Source organism: Falco naumanni, chromosome 11 (genome assembly GCF_017639655.2).
Source record: "Falco naumanni isolate bFalNau1 chromosome 11, bFalNau1.pat, whole genome shotgun sequence".
Taxonomy (NCBI): Eukaryota; Metazoa; Chordata; class Aves; order Falconiformes; family Falconidae; genus Falco; species Falco naumanni.
In genome coordinates, this window is record NC_054064.1 from 11,285,767 (window position 1) to 11,303,577 (window position 17,811).

At 38.2% G+C, this 17,811-nt stretch overlaps 1 protein-coding gene across 1 annotated transcript in view; it reads right to left on the reverse strand.

Moving 5' to 3' along the window:
* Positions 1-8,146: 8,146 nt before the first annotated feature.
* KCNT2 (potassium sodium-activated channel subfamily T member 2) overlaps positions 8,147-17,811 on the reverse strand; it is a 149,447-nt gene continuing 139,782 nt past the window's right edge. The window contains 2 exon segments of the mRNA XM_040611123.1: positions 8,147-11,502; positions 16,231-16,315. Of these exon segments, the coding sequence (XP_040467057.1) occupies positions 11,391-11,502; positions 16,231-16,315 (197 nt within the window). The 3' untranslated portion in view covers positions 8,147-11,390.

A 17,811-nucleotide genomic window follows, 5' to 3' on the forward strand; every position in this document is an offset into this window, starting at 1 on the left:
CAAGGTATTTGATTTTCTTTTTTTTTTTGAATTCTGATCACCTTGCTGTTCTAACCGAAAGTAAAGTTCAAAAAAATTATGGCATAGAAGACATACTTTTGATCAAAAGGTGTGATAATCTTCAGATGGAAAACGAAAATACTTTACATGAAAACAGTATTTTAAATTTTAAACAATTCTTATGGAAAGAAAATGGAGAACCACCAGCTGAAAATGAGAAATTTGGGAATAAAACCAGATACATTTCAACATGGTAATTTAAATTCATTATTAATGAAAAAGAGAAGTGTAAAGATAAAACACCTTTCTTGATATTGCTAATAGCAGCTACAGCTGCTGAAATTCAGCACATTAGTTCCATCGGAAAAACTTGGGGAAATTAATGTGCTGTTCCCAGAGCTGAGTTTGGTTGGTTGGTTGCTGGGTGGTGGGAGCAAGGCTCCAAAGGAGGTCCTGCTGAGAGAACGCCAGCAATAGCAGGGTGCTATTCAACAGGGCTTCCTGGACACTTACCATAACTTAACTCTTAAAACTGGGGTTTTAACTTAAGTGGGTTGCCTCTTACTGCAGTGGCACAAACTTTGTTATGCAGGCAGGCGGTGATGGTTTTGTTAATACAATATACCTAATAGAAAACCTCCTCAGGCCTCTTTCACTTCCTCCATAAAACTATTTCACAGGCTGTCTTATGAAGGGGCATGAGCCTACTTAGAATAAAAAAGTAAGTGATAGCTAAGGTGATAAATTCCATCCTTTTTGTTCAGGAACTGGTGACATCTGTTCTGGAAACCTGGCTTCAAAAATTGTCAGTGCTTCTTTAACAATAACATACATACATTTGGAAAGTGTTATGTAGGGCTCTGTCTTAATGCAAAGGGAATACAGGTAGTACCACCACCTAGTTGTTCATTGTTTAACATATCCAAGGTCCCATTTTCTCCTCTGTACAACAACACAATTACACCTCTTGACATTCAGACAAATGATCATATATTCTACTGGAAAACACTGCAAAACAAGAACCACGCGTGTCAGAACAGAAAAGCCCACAGCAAGAGAGCACTTTCTTTCTTTGACAACAGAGTAAACGGCAGATGTTTTCTTAGAAACAGAGCATCTATGTGGCGATAACTTTCCAGGTTCAGGGATACCCTGAATCAGGGGTGTAGTTTTTGTAATATGTTGCATTCAAAGGATTTTTCTTCCTTAAAGCAAGCTTTTGTCTGTTGCTCAGTACCTTACTTTGTTTTGGATGAGGCAGTGACCAATTCTTATACTGTTTAAAATATGGTACACTGAAGAAAAAGCAATAAAGATGAAATGAAACTTAATTTTTCATTAACAACTAATAATAAAGTTAATGTGCTAATTTTATATTGCTCAGATGTAACTAGTCTACGTGCCGTTACAATTACTCAGATGGCATTTCAACATGACTGGAGAAGAAAGCATACTTAATGTCCTATGCTGCTGAATTAGTGGTAGAAATATGGATGGAAACTGCTTTGACTCAGAAAATCTAATCTTAGCATTTGCCAGATCTCTATTAGTGCATGAAGCTGCTATTACTCTCTAGTCATATATACAAAGAACACCCCATACAGAAGATATCACTTATTTGTTATTATAGAGATAAAACAAACAAGAGGAAAATTAAATGCTGATAGAGTGTTTTGACAGGAACATATTAAACACCATTTTGGGGTACTCAGCCATGTACAACATATCCTTATAGCTAAGGAAAAAATAAGACGATGCTTAATAACCTCGCAAGGTTCAGTCAAAATGTCTATGTCAGTAAATTGCTTCCCAGATTTCTCTCCAACCAAGAATATAAATTATCCCCCAAGAAGAATTAAGAGACCTTTACAGTGATACTGAGTGGGCCAACTGGCTGGATTAATTGAATAGCTAGGAAAAAGTACCTGTAGCTTTGCAGGGATCTTATTAGATGCATGTGGGATTCAAAATGTCAATCACATCAATACAAATACTTCAGCCACAGCTGAAGTGAGGAAGTGAGTATATGTGTCCCCACTGTCATTTTATAAGCATATGTGATGATGTTTAATAAAGAAACCTAATTGAATTATATGTCTTCCTGCGGAGAGAAAAACTCTTTTCTGCAGTTGCTCAGAAAAAAATCCAAAATATACTTCCTTAGGAAATTCACCTATAGAAAACAAGGTTATGGACTGAGTTGGTTGTTTTGGGGTTTTTTTTTCCCTCTTGGTAAGCAGGTCATTTCTATGCATTGTCCACAGAGTCCAAAGATTTGAACCATTTAGAGAGAGTCCAGAAGGGAAAAACATTAAATACTGGGAGTCTTGGTTAAAATGACCAGCAATGAAAACCCAAAGAATCTAGAACTCTTTCTCTACACCATTTTTTTATGTCGACGTTATGTTATACTAACATGCAAACAATAGCTTAGCTGATCTGCCCTGTGACAGATGTAAGGGTTAGATTGTACTTTTTATCCCTACAACTAGAGAAAGCCCTGAGCAGCCTGGTCTGAGCTCACAGCTACCCCTGCTTTGGGCAGGGGATGGGGACTGGAGACCTCCTGAGCTTCCCTGCAAACAGCATTATCCTGTGATCCTGTGACTGTACGACATGGTATGATTACAGGAACTTAATCTAAAGCATGTTGAGATTTTGAGTGATTGCAATGGCATTTGGGCAAGAACCAAGACACGCTCCAGCAGAAGTAATTCTAACTGAGAAAGGACTTGCTTCAGGATACTGCCTACTAGAGCCAAGAGTGTTCATTGATGCAAATTTTCCAATTAAATCCAAAAAAGAGTGCTTACTTAGAAGATTACAGAGTGTGTAAAATTGATACACATATTATAACTATGCAGTTAGAATAACGTGGGCTCTAACAAATAGGGATGCATATCTTGCACCAGAAAGAAAGAAAAAGCCATTAAATACTGCTTTGTTTCTGCAATGTGTCCTAAGCCCTTTCAAAACTTTTTCATCTGTCCCCAGAACAATAAAGACTCTTTGAGTGAGACTGGTTTCTAGATTGTTCATAGTACAAAAACACTTGATATTTCTATTGTTGTACTTTGGGGAAATCCTTACATTTTATTTTGCAAATGAAACCAGTATGCCCTGTGTAAGATGTGATGCTGGTTCTTTAAGGCTGGCTGCAGACACAGGTGAGTCTTCTGACCGAGGTGATACAAACAGTCGTGGCAAGGGCTCTGCTCCTTGTGGAAGAGGTTTGAGCTGCAGTCTTTTCTCCTCTGGAACCATTCTTTTCAAGAAAGAATTACATCAGAAGCGCTCTTAGTGCTGTGGTTGGAAGGATATTGGAAAAATAACTTTTCTGCACCAGATTCCTGTGTTCATGTAAAACTAATCCCAGGAAATGCAAGCCCAAGAAGATTACAGTCTTCTACTTCTGATGTTGGCTGGTAAGAAATGTAACATGTAATTTAATAATTTAAAGCTATGTCTGAAAAAGCTAACCAATGATTGGATTTTATTATTGCCTTTATGGTTGCTGGCATGCTGTTTACTGTTCTGCCTGTCAGTACACAGAACTAAAGCTGTATTTCAGATTTGGTGTCTTGATCTTTATCTTGGAGACTTCTGCAATTTAGAAGCTGTTGGAGAAGGGTATAAAGCTTTACGCTAAGTTTTATCTGATTTAGAAGAACCCTTTGTGCAGTTCAGTGTATAGGGATATTCTCTTTGGCCATCCCCTATTCAGGCTGTATTCATCCAAAGTACATAAGAAAAAAATACCAGTACACTCTAGTTACCTCTGATGCTATATTGACTTACACTCGTAACTGGGGTTGTTTTACAAAGACTTGCACAATGTTTTCAGGCGACCAAAGAGCTGCTTTTATGCTGCAATTTATGCCTTTTTTCTAGACGTATGAATAAATTATATGAAGAAGTCTGCCTGAAAACTGAAGTTGCTTGATACAGAGTAATGTTTTTTATATGCCACCATCACTGCAAGAGCATAGCAAAAGTGTAGGAATTATCAAATATGCTGGACATCTCAAAGGCCCATGGATCGTTTGAGTTCTTTGGTTAAACACTTCAATCTAACTGATTTGTCTGGATTAATTATATCTGCTGTAGATTCTTATACTACAAGTGCATAGAAACTAGAGTCGAATTAGTTTTCAATAAGGCAATAACAAGGACTAAACTCAATGGCGTGTTCTACCTTATTTCCTCCATTAAGTTTCCTGCTTTGGAATTAACTTCTACTTTCAGTAACATTTATATGAAAACTTGTAAAAATCAAAGCTATCTCTTTGAGCGTCAGCCGTTGCACTGGTTTGTGATTATAACTGTTTCTTAGATTGCCTAATCCCTATTAAAGCTTTCTGAGTCTGGCCAATCTTCCACATAAACATTTTACCCTCTCTGTTGAGAGTTTTGCTGCAACTTCAGTTCTGTGTTAATTCTTAGTTGATATTAAAAATAGACTCTTGAGTTCATGCTGTTGAATATGATGCAGATAAAAATTGAAACTTGAAGCTGATGTAGATACCATATGCTTAAGATTTCTTTATATAGTATTGTTGAGAAAATATGTTAAAACATGCCATGATTTAAACTAGGTAAAATTCCTGTGGTGTTAAAGGTCTCAGGCTATGCTGCTCTGCTTTGTGTTGAATCCACCCAAGCGGTGATAAAAGCTACTGATAGCCAAGAATCTTCTCAAAGCACTTCCTCGTTCCTTTCAATGTATTTTCATTATTTGAGTTAGGGAAGGAAAAGCCACTCAAGAGCAAGTCAGCTGCTCTTTTTGACAAGTACAAAGAGTGACAATTTTCAAGCTTTCATTGGAGAAATGTAAAGCAAGCAGTGAGTCAGCTAGGAGAGGGAGGGGAGGGAGGAAGGAAGCAAGAACAAGCATCTTGGCCATTATTTCTTTATCTGAGGAGACCCAAGTCTAGAGAAACTTATCCTTTTTTTATACTGCTAAAAAGGTAACGTTACAAAAATACTCTTCCCTTTTTTATTATATCATTCAGTCTTTCTAGTATGAAAGTGTATTAACTTTGTTATATACTAGATCACATTATACACTGTGATGTAATGAGGTAGTGGAATTTTACTGGAGACTCTGGTATTGTTCATGCTTAAGTAAAACAAAGGAAAGGTCAGCCTGGCCCTGGAAATAAGGACTTTGCTTCTCAGAATCTTAGAGCTGTCCATGAAGGAAAAAGATACCCCTGGATAACCAAGATAATGCCAGCATCCTAGCCCCTTTAATGCATCTTTGAAACCCTTCCAGTGTTGTCTGGCATCACCGATGAGTATGTATAACAAGACTGACTCCAGGCACATCTGGATCAATAGACAAGTAGCAAGAATGCTGCAGAAATATAGTTGCTTTTGCACGAAAGGAAAAGAACAGAAAAAGAAAGCTGGTCTGTTGGCAGCAGCACTAGATAAGGAAACAAGGGCATGGAGATATCCAAGCTGGGGCAGGGGGGAAAATTTTCAAAGCAATGGGTCTCAAGGAACTGGAGACTGCTGTAATTATTGTGGACAAGATGCCCATTGGAAATGGGAGTGCTTGGCATGATGAAGAAAAAAAAAAAAAAAAAGCCTCCCCAAAAGACCTGTGAATCGTACAATGCAATCCTTCCCTGCTCTGTGCAACAGGGGCAGCTACGTCTGGCCCAGGATTGACAGTCAGCGGGACCTATTGTGCAGCCTCCGAATACGAAGCATTTTTCCCTTCTTGTGAGAATTCAGTCTTAAACCTTTTGATTAAGGAACATGATTAACCCTGTTTAATACATACAAGGGATAATTTTTCTACCTTAAATCAGTATACCTATTCCTCTGGGCTTTGAAGATCTTTTTGCATTTACCTGGGGAGAGATACAGCTAACGTGGACAAAGGTCCCTCTGGGATCCATTGTATCCTGCCTTGTTTTTCTAGAATTTTAATAGAAGTTTTACAGGATGCTGTGTTTAAAAAAAAAAAAAAAAAAAAAAAAAAAAGATCTGTTTTTGACACAATATGTTGATGCTTTGTTAGATCCGTGGAATCTTGTATAGCTGACACCTGTACCTTACATTAGGCACTGCAGGTAAGCCGAATGCTGTACCAGGGGAAGGAACACCATACCATAATGCAGTAATAGCCCATGAAGCTGAAAAAAAACCCCAAAACCAACCAACCCACAGGAACTTTCTAATAGATGTCCAAATCCTGAACTTGAACTATGTGTAGACAGGTCCTTACATTATCTGAATGGTAACCAAGTTACAGGTTATTCAGTAACTACTGAAGATCAAGTACTGGAAGCTTCACCATTCGCTCTGAAGCTGAGTGCGCAAGCAGCAGAATTGATTGTGTTAACAATGACTTGCCAGCTGTCCAAAGAAAGATTTATAAATATACTGGTCTTCTGTATTTGGGATCTGTCACACCACTGGACAGTTATGTAAGCAGCGAGGGTTTATAACTTCCAGTGGGAGTAAATGCCGAACTGTTAAAAGCTATACAATTGCCAAAGAAATGTTCATCAGCCAGCCCATACTGGTGAAAGGACAAAACAAGAAATAGGAAATGATCTAGAGATGTTTTGCTGTGATTAGTAAGTGCTAGTGTGGGTGTAAGTGATTAGTCAAATTATATTGTACCTAAATGCATCAAAGGTAAAAGAGCCCTGTGCAGAACCACATTCAGGGTGCCTGAATTTGGCTGGGCCACCTCATGCACATGAGTAAATATTTACTCTTTTAATTCTACACTTTGTGTCCCAGCCTTTCTCCACGGTTGGCATGGGCCAGTTGTGAATTTCCCTAAGAGTATACAATTTAGATTTTGTACAACAAACAGAAAACTTCAGTTCACAGAAACTTCAAATGCTTGTTTTTAACTTTATGAAGCAGAAATACTTGCCTTTTTAAGCTTCTTGAGAGGCCGTGGGAGTTTATGCTTGTGTTGAATACCGTTACTGACAGCATTCTTGCATTAGCAGCGTAGGCAATAATGAAGTATGTAACAAAACCATCATTAATATTTTGAATTAATTTCAGAATACGACCATAAGCAAAGTCTTGGTCATCTCTCACCATTTAATATGAATTAATAACTTTCTTCCTGTCTCTGGGCAATGCATATACTGCATCAAGCACAAGGTACCATGACTGGAAAATTAAAGTGCAGCTCTTTTAGACATGTATTCAATGTATGTCTGTTTCAAAGTGGGGTGGGCTGTTTCTAATACAGTATCAAAAATATGCAACAATATTTGATGTGGATTTCTTTATTTCATGAACTTTGCATTTATATAACTGCCTGGAAAAAAATATTTTTCATAACCTCGTACAACTTGACATCACTACCCACTGCTGCTTGTCTTTATTAATTCATTTCCAGATTGTAGTGTCTGATTTCTCTCAGCTATCAAGTGGAATTCAACGCAGCAAAGCCTCATGCATCAGTGCTTGAAAATTACAGAATGGTTGCTGTCAGCCCTAGCTGCCTAAAAGCTACAGAATTGTATGTTACTTCTGGTGCACTTGATCTCATTTCAGTTTTCCTCCACTGCCGCAGCCTGAAATCTATTTGTTCTTTAGCATCTTATTGGTGTGCTGGCAAACAAAGGTGTATAAGAAATACTCAGTAATGTGTATTTGTATACTTTAAACTTGTTAAAAGAATAGTTGTAGTAGGAAGCTGTTTGTGCGAGGGGAAATATGTATGCTGGGAAATAACTTCTTTTCATTTCCAAGTCAAAATGTCATGAAGACTTTACTAACTCATTTTACTGCAGGTTTTTAAAACTCAATTTGTATGCTTCTTACTTCATGTGTGAATTAATGTGTGTTCTGGAACTGGAGTGAAATAGCATGCTGCATTCCACTGAAACACTTTTTGTGACTTTACTGCAGACTAGGCACCACGTTTTCATAGGCAGATCTCACTTTGCTGGAGAATTCCCTTGTGAGAATGAAGTAATTATTATCTGCTATCACTTTCTTCACTGGGATTGTGACTTTGGGTACCAAATTGCTTTGTATGTGTTAAGGTAGCACTAGGGAAAATGGGCGGCTTTGAGTTATTGGTAGAAGTGAGTCAGAAGGAAAAATGCATAGTTAAGCACAGATTGAAATAATCCTTTTTTTTTTTTTTTTTTTCCCGTGATGGAGAGAAACAAATATAGGTTATCCAACCATCTGACCTTTGACAACTAGTTTAGGATTAAATCTCTTGCTTATGTTGGTGATCATAGCTCTAAATTTCTCTGTCTACTGAGTGAACTATGACCAGAGAAAACTCCTCTGTTCAACAGTCATCTGGATCTGCTGATTCTAAAACTTCTAAATCATGATGATTCTAAAATCATCCCTTCTCCAGCACCAAGCATAGAGATTACTGTCCTCAATCTGATTCCAGTCCTGCTAGACTTGTATTTTGTTTCTGATAATCATGATGAGAAGAAACCATGTGAACATAAGACTGCCTGTAGGTTGATCACTGAAGAATCGCCTCCCTTGCCCCTGAAGGAATGTGTGTACGGTCTCATTCAGTGTCATTGCGGAGGTGCTTAGGATGGTTCTTGAAATCCCATTCTAGTGGGATTTAGTCCTTCCTCTAGGAAGATATTTCAGAGGAAGTAAAGCTGTTCTTTCAACGTGGAAGGCAGTATATTTTGATTAACAGAACTTTGTGGCATATTATTCATGGGTTATTAGAACTTCTGTTTCATGAGAAGCTGTTGTTAGTTTTGTCTTCCAGCAAATTTTGAAGAGAACCAAGTATTTTATTCAGAAAGATTGGCTTTCATTCATTTTAGAGATTTCAACTGTCTCCAGCTGTCTTTGTGTTTGCTTTAGTAAATCTTCTGGGGCTAATGAGCAATTAGAAATTCATTAAACCTGAAGAAATACCAGGTCACATGAGATGCTGCTATTTAAATCTAGCTGAGCAGCAATGCTGCTGAGTTGGGTGGGGAAATGGATATACCCGACTATTGTTTGTACTGCTTTATAGGCTGTTTGATGGGAGGCATCGAGTCCCAGCTATAGACCCTTATGGCAGAGTCCTTAAACCTGTGGTGGGTACTATAGGCAGTGTTTGGGGGATGCCTGCCAGCAGCGTGTGAATCGCACTGCTCGCAGAGTATCCAGCTTGCCAGCGGAAGGGTAGGCATGCCTCTGGAATCCCGTCTGCCTACTTGAGACCCTGTTAGAAAGGCCTTCAGTGTGAAACAAAGGATCCTCCTGTATTTTGGAGTGGACATTTTTAAGAAACTTGTATTTTTTTGAAAATATTCTACTGGAATAGTTTTCTCACTGAAGGCATTAAAAATAAAAAGCTATCCACACTGCACATGGAGTCTCTTGTGCAATATCTTCTAGGAGAGATCTTGGACAAGATCCTGTACCATATACTGGTTTTTAAAAAAAACTTTAGACTTCTAGTCTATGCAGCTGTTTCAATTGATTCTTTTTTTCCCCAGTACCCAGAGGGCCTATTTGAAATACTTTTGTCTTTACCGGTGAATAATGTGATAAATCATTAGTATGTGTGGATAAACAATGAACAATAAAGGACTCTATGCAGAATCACTGAAACCCTTCGGAACCATGATGCTACTTTCATATGTCAATATGAAAAAAATAAAGTAGGAGAAACCCTACGGTCCAGTTATCTATCTTTCTTTTAAAATTGGTACTTTTGGTCTTCTCATGGCTTCAGTCTACTCTGAGACCTCTGTAGTTTCGTTTTGTGGGTTTTTGTAATTGTGGCTTTAGGTTTTCTAACTTAACATGGAATGGATTAGTTCAGTTTTGGAAGAATTAAGAGGAAGGGAGGGAGTAATAGCACACTTGCTGTCTTTCCTAATATGAATGTGACTTGATTTCAGCATCCTTACAATGCTAAGTGTACTAGTATCCACAAGTTGTTTGTTCATGGGGCAATTTGGTATTTTGTTTTTCTGAAATAAATTGTACTTGTTCTACCGAATAATATAGAAGAGAATATAAACAATTTTGACTGAATTTTTGTACATGTAGAACATCAAGAGACTTCAAAGAATTATCATTTTTTCCATTGCAGGCTACCTGCCATATTTCTTCTACCCGTTCTATATGGATAATTGTAACAGCAAGGTTTTTTCCCTTATGCATGCTCTTCCTTCTTTGTGAGAGACTGCAAAGCAAAAATGTCATTTTGGAAGATCGCACAGAGGCATGCTTAATTGTCTGCAAAGCTTGACCAATTGTGGGATTGTTGTATATGTAGACTGGAGGTTCTGTAGCAGCCCCAGATGTTCATACCTTAGCAGATGCTTTCTTGTGTACTTTAGTGCCAAACAGAGTCTTCAAATCCATGGTGCCTTTTCACATACTGTGGTATTACATTTGTTTTATGGAATGGGTTATATATTTCTTTAATTTTCAACATGTTACATAACTTCATATTGTGAAAATGTATCACATTTGGGTAATCTGCATGATGGCATGTGGTACTTTCGACAGCTGAGGTTTTGGCACACTCATGGAAATGGGAAGGACCTGCAGTATGACTCATTCCCTAGAGGGATGCTCTCACTTCTGTAACATAATCTATTCAGGCTTTTATTGACAAACTTGCTAAGGTTAAAAGGGTTGTATTTCACCTGAGCTACCAGTTTGCAGCTTCACACAGATAGTCCTTTGCCAGTTTTTGCAAATGTGGGGGGCTGCCCGTGTGAGATGATAGGGACTTTGCTCCAGGTGGGCTCCTCTGAGCTAATCTCTCAGTAGGTATGTCTCAGATCTCGGCCTCTGTGGTGTGGCTAGGCTGTGTCATTCAACACCAGCTGTGTAAACCCAGGGAACTAACACTTGAGCCCTGGAGGCTAAAACGGGACTGAAACTAGCCTGTTCTAATATAAATGGGTGACAGGCTGAGACCGAGAATTATTTCAAGGGCTGGATTCTTGACATGCAAAGTCTCGTTGGCAGCTTTACGTATTAATGTATTTGTTTACAACAAATTATGCATGGTCTCGTTACAATCATCAGATAATCTTTACTGATGTAGGTCAGAAGCTTAGTCACTGACGTGCTGTCACCTTTATAAATATGCTTAGAAGCATCTAAGCAAAACACAATGGAATCTGTCACTTTTTAAATCATTTGTTCATATTGGTTAAATAGTAATTGGTGTCATAATTCTGTTCCATGTGGTAGTAGAACTTCGCCAGTTTAACAGGCTGCAAGCCTGACAGTCCCGTAAATCAGAGTTTCTAGACACCACATTTCTGTATTTGGTCACTTAAACGCTGTCTTTTTGTTTCCAAAATCTGAACAAAATGTAGCACTCAGTTTTCAAAACGGGTAGTGGAAACAACATGTGTATAAAATTGTCTCTTAATTTTGTGATAAGTTACATATCAAAGTTGCGTTTCCTCCCTGGTGTCTTGTCCCACTGTATTGCAGAAGCTGTCTTTTCGGCTGGGTGCAGTATTTGGAACGTAAGCCAGTGGATCAGGTCGGATCAAGTATCTATAAAAAGAAATTATAGCTCTTATTAAAAAGGCTCAGTGCGAGCAAGGATAAAACAAGTACATACAGTTGTAACGTTGAAAAGATCTGGGGAAGACTTAGAAACTTATTTTAAAGGTGCTTAGTCTAGTTCCTATTGGGTAACATATCACTCACTTTAGCTGTCAATAATAAAGCTTTTCACATTTTATCTGCCTAGACATCATCTGCATGCACTAGTGCACAGCTAAAAATTTTGACCGACAGCTCCTTTGCCAGTAACTCTGTGCTTCTTTATGCATCTCCTTATTCATGACGTCTTAAAGTAGGGACAAGCAGTCTACAGAGTAATTTCTAAAATAATTTTGTGAGAAAACAATGGATAATTCTAGTCACTGTGCTCAATAAATAAAAAGCCTGATGTCGATAATCTCAGTGTAGGCTGACAGATACAGAGATGGAGTCTAAGAACTTCTTAGTAGATCTGAATATTTGAGGAAAATGCCTCATGAGTTCGAACCAAAGTTTGAGATGTTTAAAATGTCTGCTTTTCTTAGGTAAGGATGGAAGAGCTTCCCATTAGTTTGTAAGTGTAAATTCTGCACTGTTTTGTCAGCTGTCTTAAGTGACAAACGATGTGATCTGAGACAGCTTTTGGTACTAACGTGGTAGCAGCTTTGTGCTGCTGCAGAACTAACGCTTCAGTGTTCCGAGCCATCGATCAGTGCTTCCCAGTGCCACTATGCTCCTAAAGAGAGAACAGACAAGTAGATTCAATCCCAATATCTAAACTTGTCCAAAGATGGGCAGTACTGTTGAAGCCATTGGAAATTTTATTTCAAATCCTGGTTTTGACTCTTCTTTCTTTTGGCAGGGGTGGAGGGGGATGATGGACACCACCAAAAAAAACCCCAAAACAAAACTCAAAAAGGGGCAGGAAAATGAACTGTGAATGAATCCTTCCTCTCATAGCCTCAGAAATCTGGGTGCCACATGTCTGTCCATCCCATCATCAACCAAATGAAAATGCTTAAATACCCCAACAGAGATGGCGTGCAGGCTGTGTGGTGCTTACAACGGTTTGCTCTATTACTTAGCAGTGGCCCTGAAGAAAGTCTCTATTTCTGCAGGCCATGAACTTCTACATTCAGTATTAATGAGCATGTTTTGCCACAGACTGAATTAAAACACCCTCAAAAATTCTTCAATAAAACGCAAAATCCCGATTAATGGAACTGTTCTCTAAGTGCACGAGCAATCCCTGCCACATGTCCCACAGAACTGCTGTATGTTTTCAGCTTGCTTAGGAACAGACTGTTCCTGGCCCTTCAAAGCATGGGCTTCCACGTCTGGGGGCTTTATCACTGGTACCCAAGAAAGAATCACCTTGATCTCCATGATTGGGAACCACCACCTGCCTCTGTTACTTTCTTAATGTTTATTTTTCTCTCAGGGCTAAAGTAGAACAGCAGCTTCCTCTCTCTCATGGAGTTTGTTGATACAAACACCCTGAACTTACTTGTGTAAGCAAACAATTGACTTAAGTAGGGGATTAAAGAAATCTACTCATACTGTTCCTATGTAGGTCACTTTCTCATGGTATCTGTTTGTTTAACATCACACTTACTGCCCTCTATAACAGCTGTTGTTTATGTTTATTCTGGTAGAACCTATTTATTTTGCTGACCCAGAAACTGACAAGTAGTGGAAAAGCCTGCTCTATTCTGCTTGTTAAATCCAAATGAAGCGTATTTAAATACATGAAAAACACTCTTACTTTTCTTGTTTGTTGGTTTTTTTTTTTTTTAATAAGCTGTCTTAGATTTGGGGGGGAAATTCAGGTGCTTCTGTATTTATTTTTTTAGAGTAAACTAAACCAATTATTTGTACCTGAAATATGTAATTCACAGGGTCTACATCACAAATAATTCTGTAGGAAGTAAATCACAGCATCCCTCAAGTGAAAACTAACAAGACTTTTATAGTGATAAACACTGATAAAATTTTAAGAAGCCTGAATATATGATAAACAACTGCTGGAGCCTTGAGGGTTTATAACTGGGCTCATGTCACAGCTGCCAAATCTCCGTGCCACCTTCCTCCCTTAGGCATGTCTGGACCAGTCCTGCATAAACAATTCCTGTGTGTGATCTTTGGATGTTACTGCAGATTGCTGAAGTTTGGAACTCTTAACTGCAACTCTTAGTACTGAAACTGCAATTCTGAATTTGATGATTTTATAGGGCACCATCAACACCAACCTCAGAACAAAGAACAGTGTAGATCTCCGGGGCAGGGGGGAACCCACTCAAAAACAACCAAACGCATCAACAAACTGCCATTAGTGGGGTTTTGAGGTTGTTGGGTTTGTGTGTGTGTGGTTTGTTGTTGTGACGGGGTTGTTTGGGTTTAGGGGTTTTTTTTGGGGGGTGGTGTGGTTGTTTTGTTGCTTTTTTTCTCTAGTAAGGAGAGGGCTAGTGCTAGAAACAGAATATATTCTACTAATAGAACAAGGAGTGTTACTGCAAGATCCATTTGCAAGTACTAAACTCTGCTATAGAAGAACATCAGGCTCTGCTGACAGTCAGGATGTTAAAACAGTTTGCTACAAAAATCTCATGGGTATAGAATGAAAATGCTGTTATGCAGTGGCTGCTTCCTAAGGCATATAGGCTAGATGAAATGTAGAGTTATTAAGGCAAAGTCTGAACATATTACTAGAAACGTAAGGGCTTTTTTTTTTCAATTGTTCAATAAAAATAGTGAGATCATTGTCCTTTTAAGCTCCATCAGGTCAAGATACTAAACGTTAGCCTGCAAAGCTAATGCAAACACTAACAAGAAAGCTTTCTGAGCAACTACAGTGGCTCTGGGTGCAACCTATATCTAAAAGCTGAGAAGGTTTCCTCATATGCTGGTTCAGGGTTATATGTTACCCAATATACTCACAAGAAGTTACAAATGTAATAGGATCATAGCGAATGCAGAAGACTTAAAGTTCTATAAGCATGGGAAACCAGAGAATGAAGGTTCCATCTATAGGACTTAAAGCGAGTGTTCTGGCTTCTCTCACAGATACGCACAGAAATATGTGCTTTGGGTAACAACAAGCCATGTTGGCATAAAAGTGCCGCTAACAAGTGTGGTTACAAGAGTAACCAATCATATTGAGAAGGGGAGGGGAAAAAACATAGGACGACTGGCCTTCCAGCTTGTCAGCAGGAAGGACAAATAGGAAAAGCTTTTTACAGGCTCTGGGTGGGATTTCTGACAAAGAGAACTGTAGAAAGAGAACAACCTCTTCGTCCTTGCCTCTCTGCTAATAATCCCCCATTGCATGAGGGTGAACTGGCTGCCTAGTCCAGAGAACTATATTCAGTCAGAGTAATGATCTGGGTTATGGAAGCCTTAACAGTTACGCAGATACAAGTATTATGTTCTTGTGTCGGGTTTTAAAAAAACGAAGTCTGAGCTTAAGCTGCGACATAGGCCCACTCAATAAGTATTGGGAAATGAACATACATCAAGCTAGGTAACAGTATGTGCGTTTACAGGCTAAATATTTGTAGGTAGCACACTATGAATTCAGTACCGCTACAAGTTTTTGCAATATTGGACTGCTGAGTACCTTTGGTTTTGCAAAGAAAGAAAAACAGAATGCAGGATAGCTCGTTCATCTAGATAGAACAGGTAACAGTACGTGAATTTACAGGTTAAATATTAGCGTGCATCATACTATGGATTCCTGTAACAATAAAAACAGTATTCCAAATAATTTCAACATTTTATGATAATTGCCTTTGCTGTTTGATACAGTTGATACCATGGCGTGTTCTTCATATGATGATTTTGTTTTAGTATCAGTAGGGCTAACAGTTCAAACAGTCTTCCTCCTGCTCCTCCTCTGCAAGCAGTGAGGTGAGTCAGCACTGATGTGCAGGACCTTGCACAACTGGGCTGTGTGGTTTCTTTCCCTGGAGCAGATGGGGCACGTCAGTGTCGCCAGGCAGTGGCGGGAGAGGTTAGACACAGAAATGGCTTGGGACCTAACACAGCAATCACATCAGCCTTCAGTGTGAGACAATGACAAATAGTTATCTAAAATTCTTGACTTCCAACACTTTCTTGATGGTGCAAATTTGTGTTCACTTTCTTCCCTTCTTTTTTTCATGTAGTCTGCAAAATTCCTGGTAAGCAAGTGAAAAAATATCCTGTGTGAAGTTCCTGCCATTTTTATTTGCGTTATCTTAAGCATGAATATCACATGATATTCAGAAGACTGCTATTTGCTTTAATGACCTTTGAAACTATGTAATGAAATTCTACATGAAAACACTGATTTTGAAGGGTTGATCTTTCTATTATGATGAGGTAGCTAAATCTAGCTTTAAATTGGGTAGCAAGAATTTAATGCGAATATTAATTCTGTGAAGCTGTCCAGCAGACTTGATTAATTATTTTCTAAATATATCCTATAACAGAGTAAGAGGAGGATGAGAGAATATGAGGTAAAAACATTACTAACATATGTTACATATTCATATGTGTATTTTAAATATACACATATATATGAATAATTGTCTATTTAAATAGAAGTCCCCGTAGTAATATCTTTTTTCCAGGTGCATGGCAAAGTTAGGGGTTCTTTTCCAGCAGAAAAATAACAAAATAAAGCCAGACAGCAAGTGAAAACAAGACATTTTTCAGGTCTTCTGACCTGGGTTTTTTTTGTGTTGTGCTTTAACTTACACTATGTCATTCAGCTCTAATCTTGTATCTGGAGAAGGATTGATCAGGATGTAAGAAAGGTTGTTCTGATGATCATTCATTTCATCTATAGGACAAAAAAACCAAACAAACCCAACATACAAAATTAATTATATTTGCAAATAAATAGTGAAAAGCGTGATTTCTGGCAAACTAATTTGATGAAAGATCTTCTTTGGTTAATAGGGCTGCCAAAAGTGTCAAAGTGCTTTCAAATAAGTTTAGCTAGTTTTTTTCGACTGTACTTGAATCGGAAATATCTGACATAGCATCTTTTGATTTATCAGTTTTCAAAATATCCTGTTTCTGAATAATCAAAAAATGTTCTTTTGCATTTTTTTCAGTCACAGAAATTCTGAATGCAACCCAGTTTTAGAGTGATTTACCAATCTGTCATGTGGCTTATGTTCGTATGTGGGAAGTAGGGACTTCCATCCTCAGCTGGCATTGGGTTCAAGTGGCAAGCAAGTTTAATGCAGGTGTACGGCATTCTCATCCACTTCCAGGTTTGGTCAATATAAACCTTTTTTCCTTTTCTCTATTTATCTGATAAGCGTTTTCCTTCCTTTTATCACCTGTGCCAATGGGTTGAAACATGAATGCTGTATAGATGGAAATTGGTATTTTTTTTCTTGCATTTTAAACAATTTTTCTAACAGTATGTTGTAAATGAAGGCTGACAGAAAATCTTTTTTAATTTTTTATAATGTTTTTGCCTAGTCAAGTCTTGCTAAATTGCAGCTGCCACTGCAGTGCCTTTTGTATAGCCTTCTCTTGGTATGCTTCCTGGGATGCTGCAGTGAGACTAGTTTTAATTTGATAGAACTAGAAAGGAGAAGCATTGCTTCTGTGTTAATTTCTCTCTTCAGCATTTTAGGGAAAATGATTTGAAAGATAACAGCCCCATTCTAGTTCCAATGCAATTCCTAAATCTTTTGCTAATGAAGTATTCTTGTTATACTGTCTGTAGGTTGAAAATTATATTGGGTATTTTCTAGTAAGTGTCATCTTTCTACATGCTTATATTCGCACCACCATAGGCACTCCTCTCTAGAAAGCAATCAGATAAGCTCACATAGATTCTTACATGCAATTACACAGCCAGAATGGTGTTTTACAACACAGCTTACTTCTCTAAAGGTGGAACCAATGCAAAGTATTCTAAGCCGTTATACAAGCAGCTGTGCCGCCATACTAACATCACGCCTCTGCTAGAGGCTTGGATGGTCAAAACAGTGTTGTGTCTCAGTGGCTTAATGGAACTCACAGTTAATTGAATTTAAATTTGGAGGTCTTAAAGGTTATTAGGTTATCAATGTAAAAAGGACCCTGAAGATGTGAAACTGGCTTCAGAGATCATCCCCATACATGGAGATACATAAGCAGCTGTGATTTTTTTTTTTTAATCTTTTTTTTTTTTTCTTTTTGGTCATTGTTCCCTGTACATGCAGAGAGATAGTACTAAGCAGTGTGTTTAACTGCTGCAGGGAGTTAACTGGTATGATTGACTCCTGATAGTTTGAAAGGCCAGGGAGATTTAAAAGTTTTTATTCTGTGTTTAAT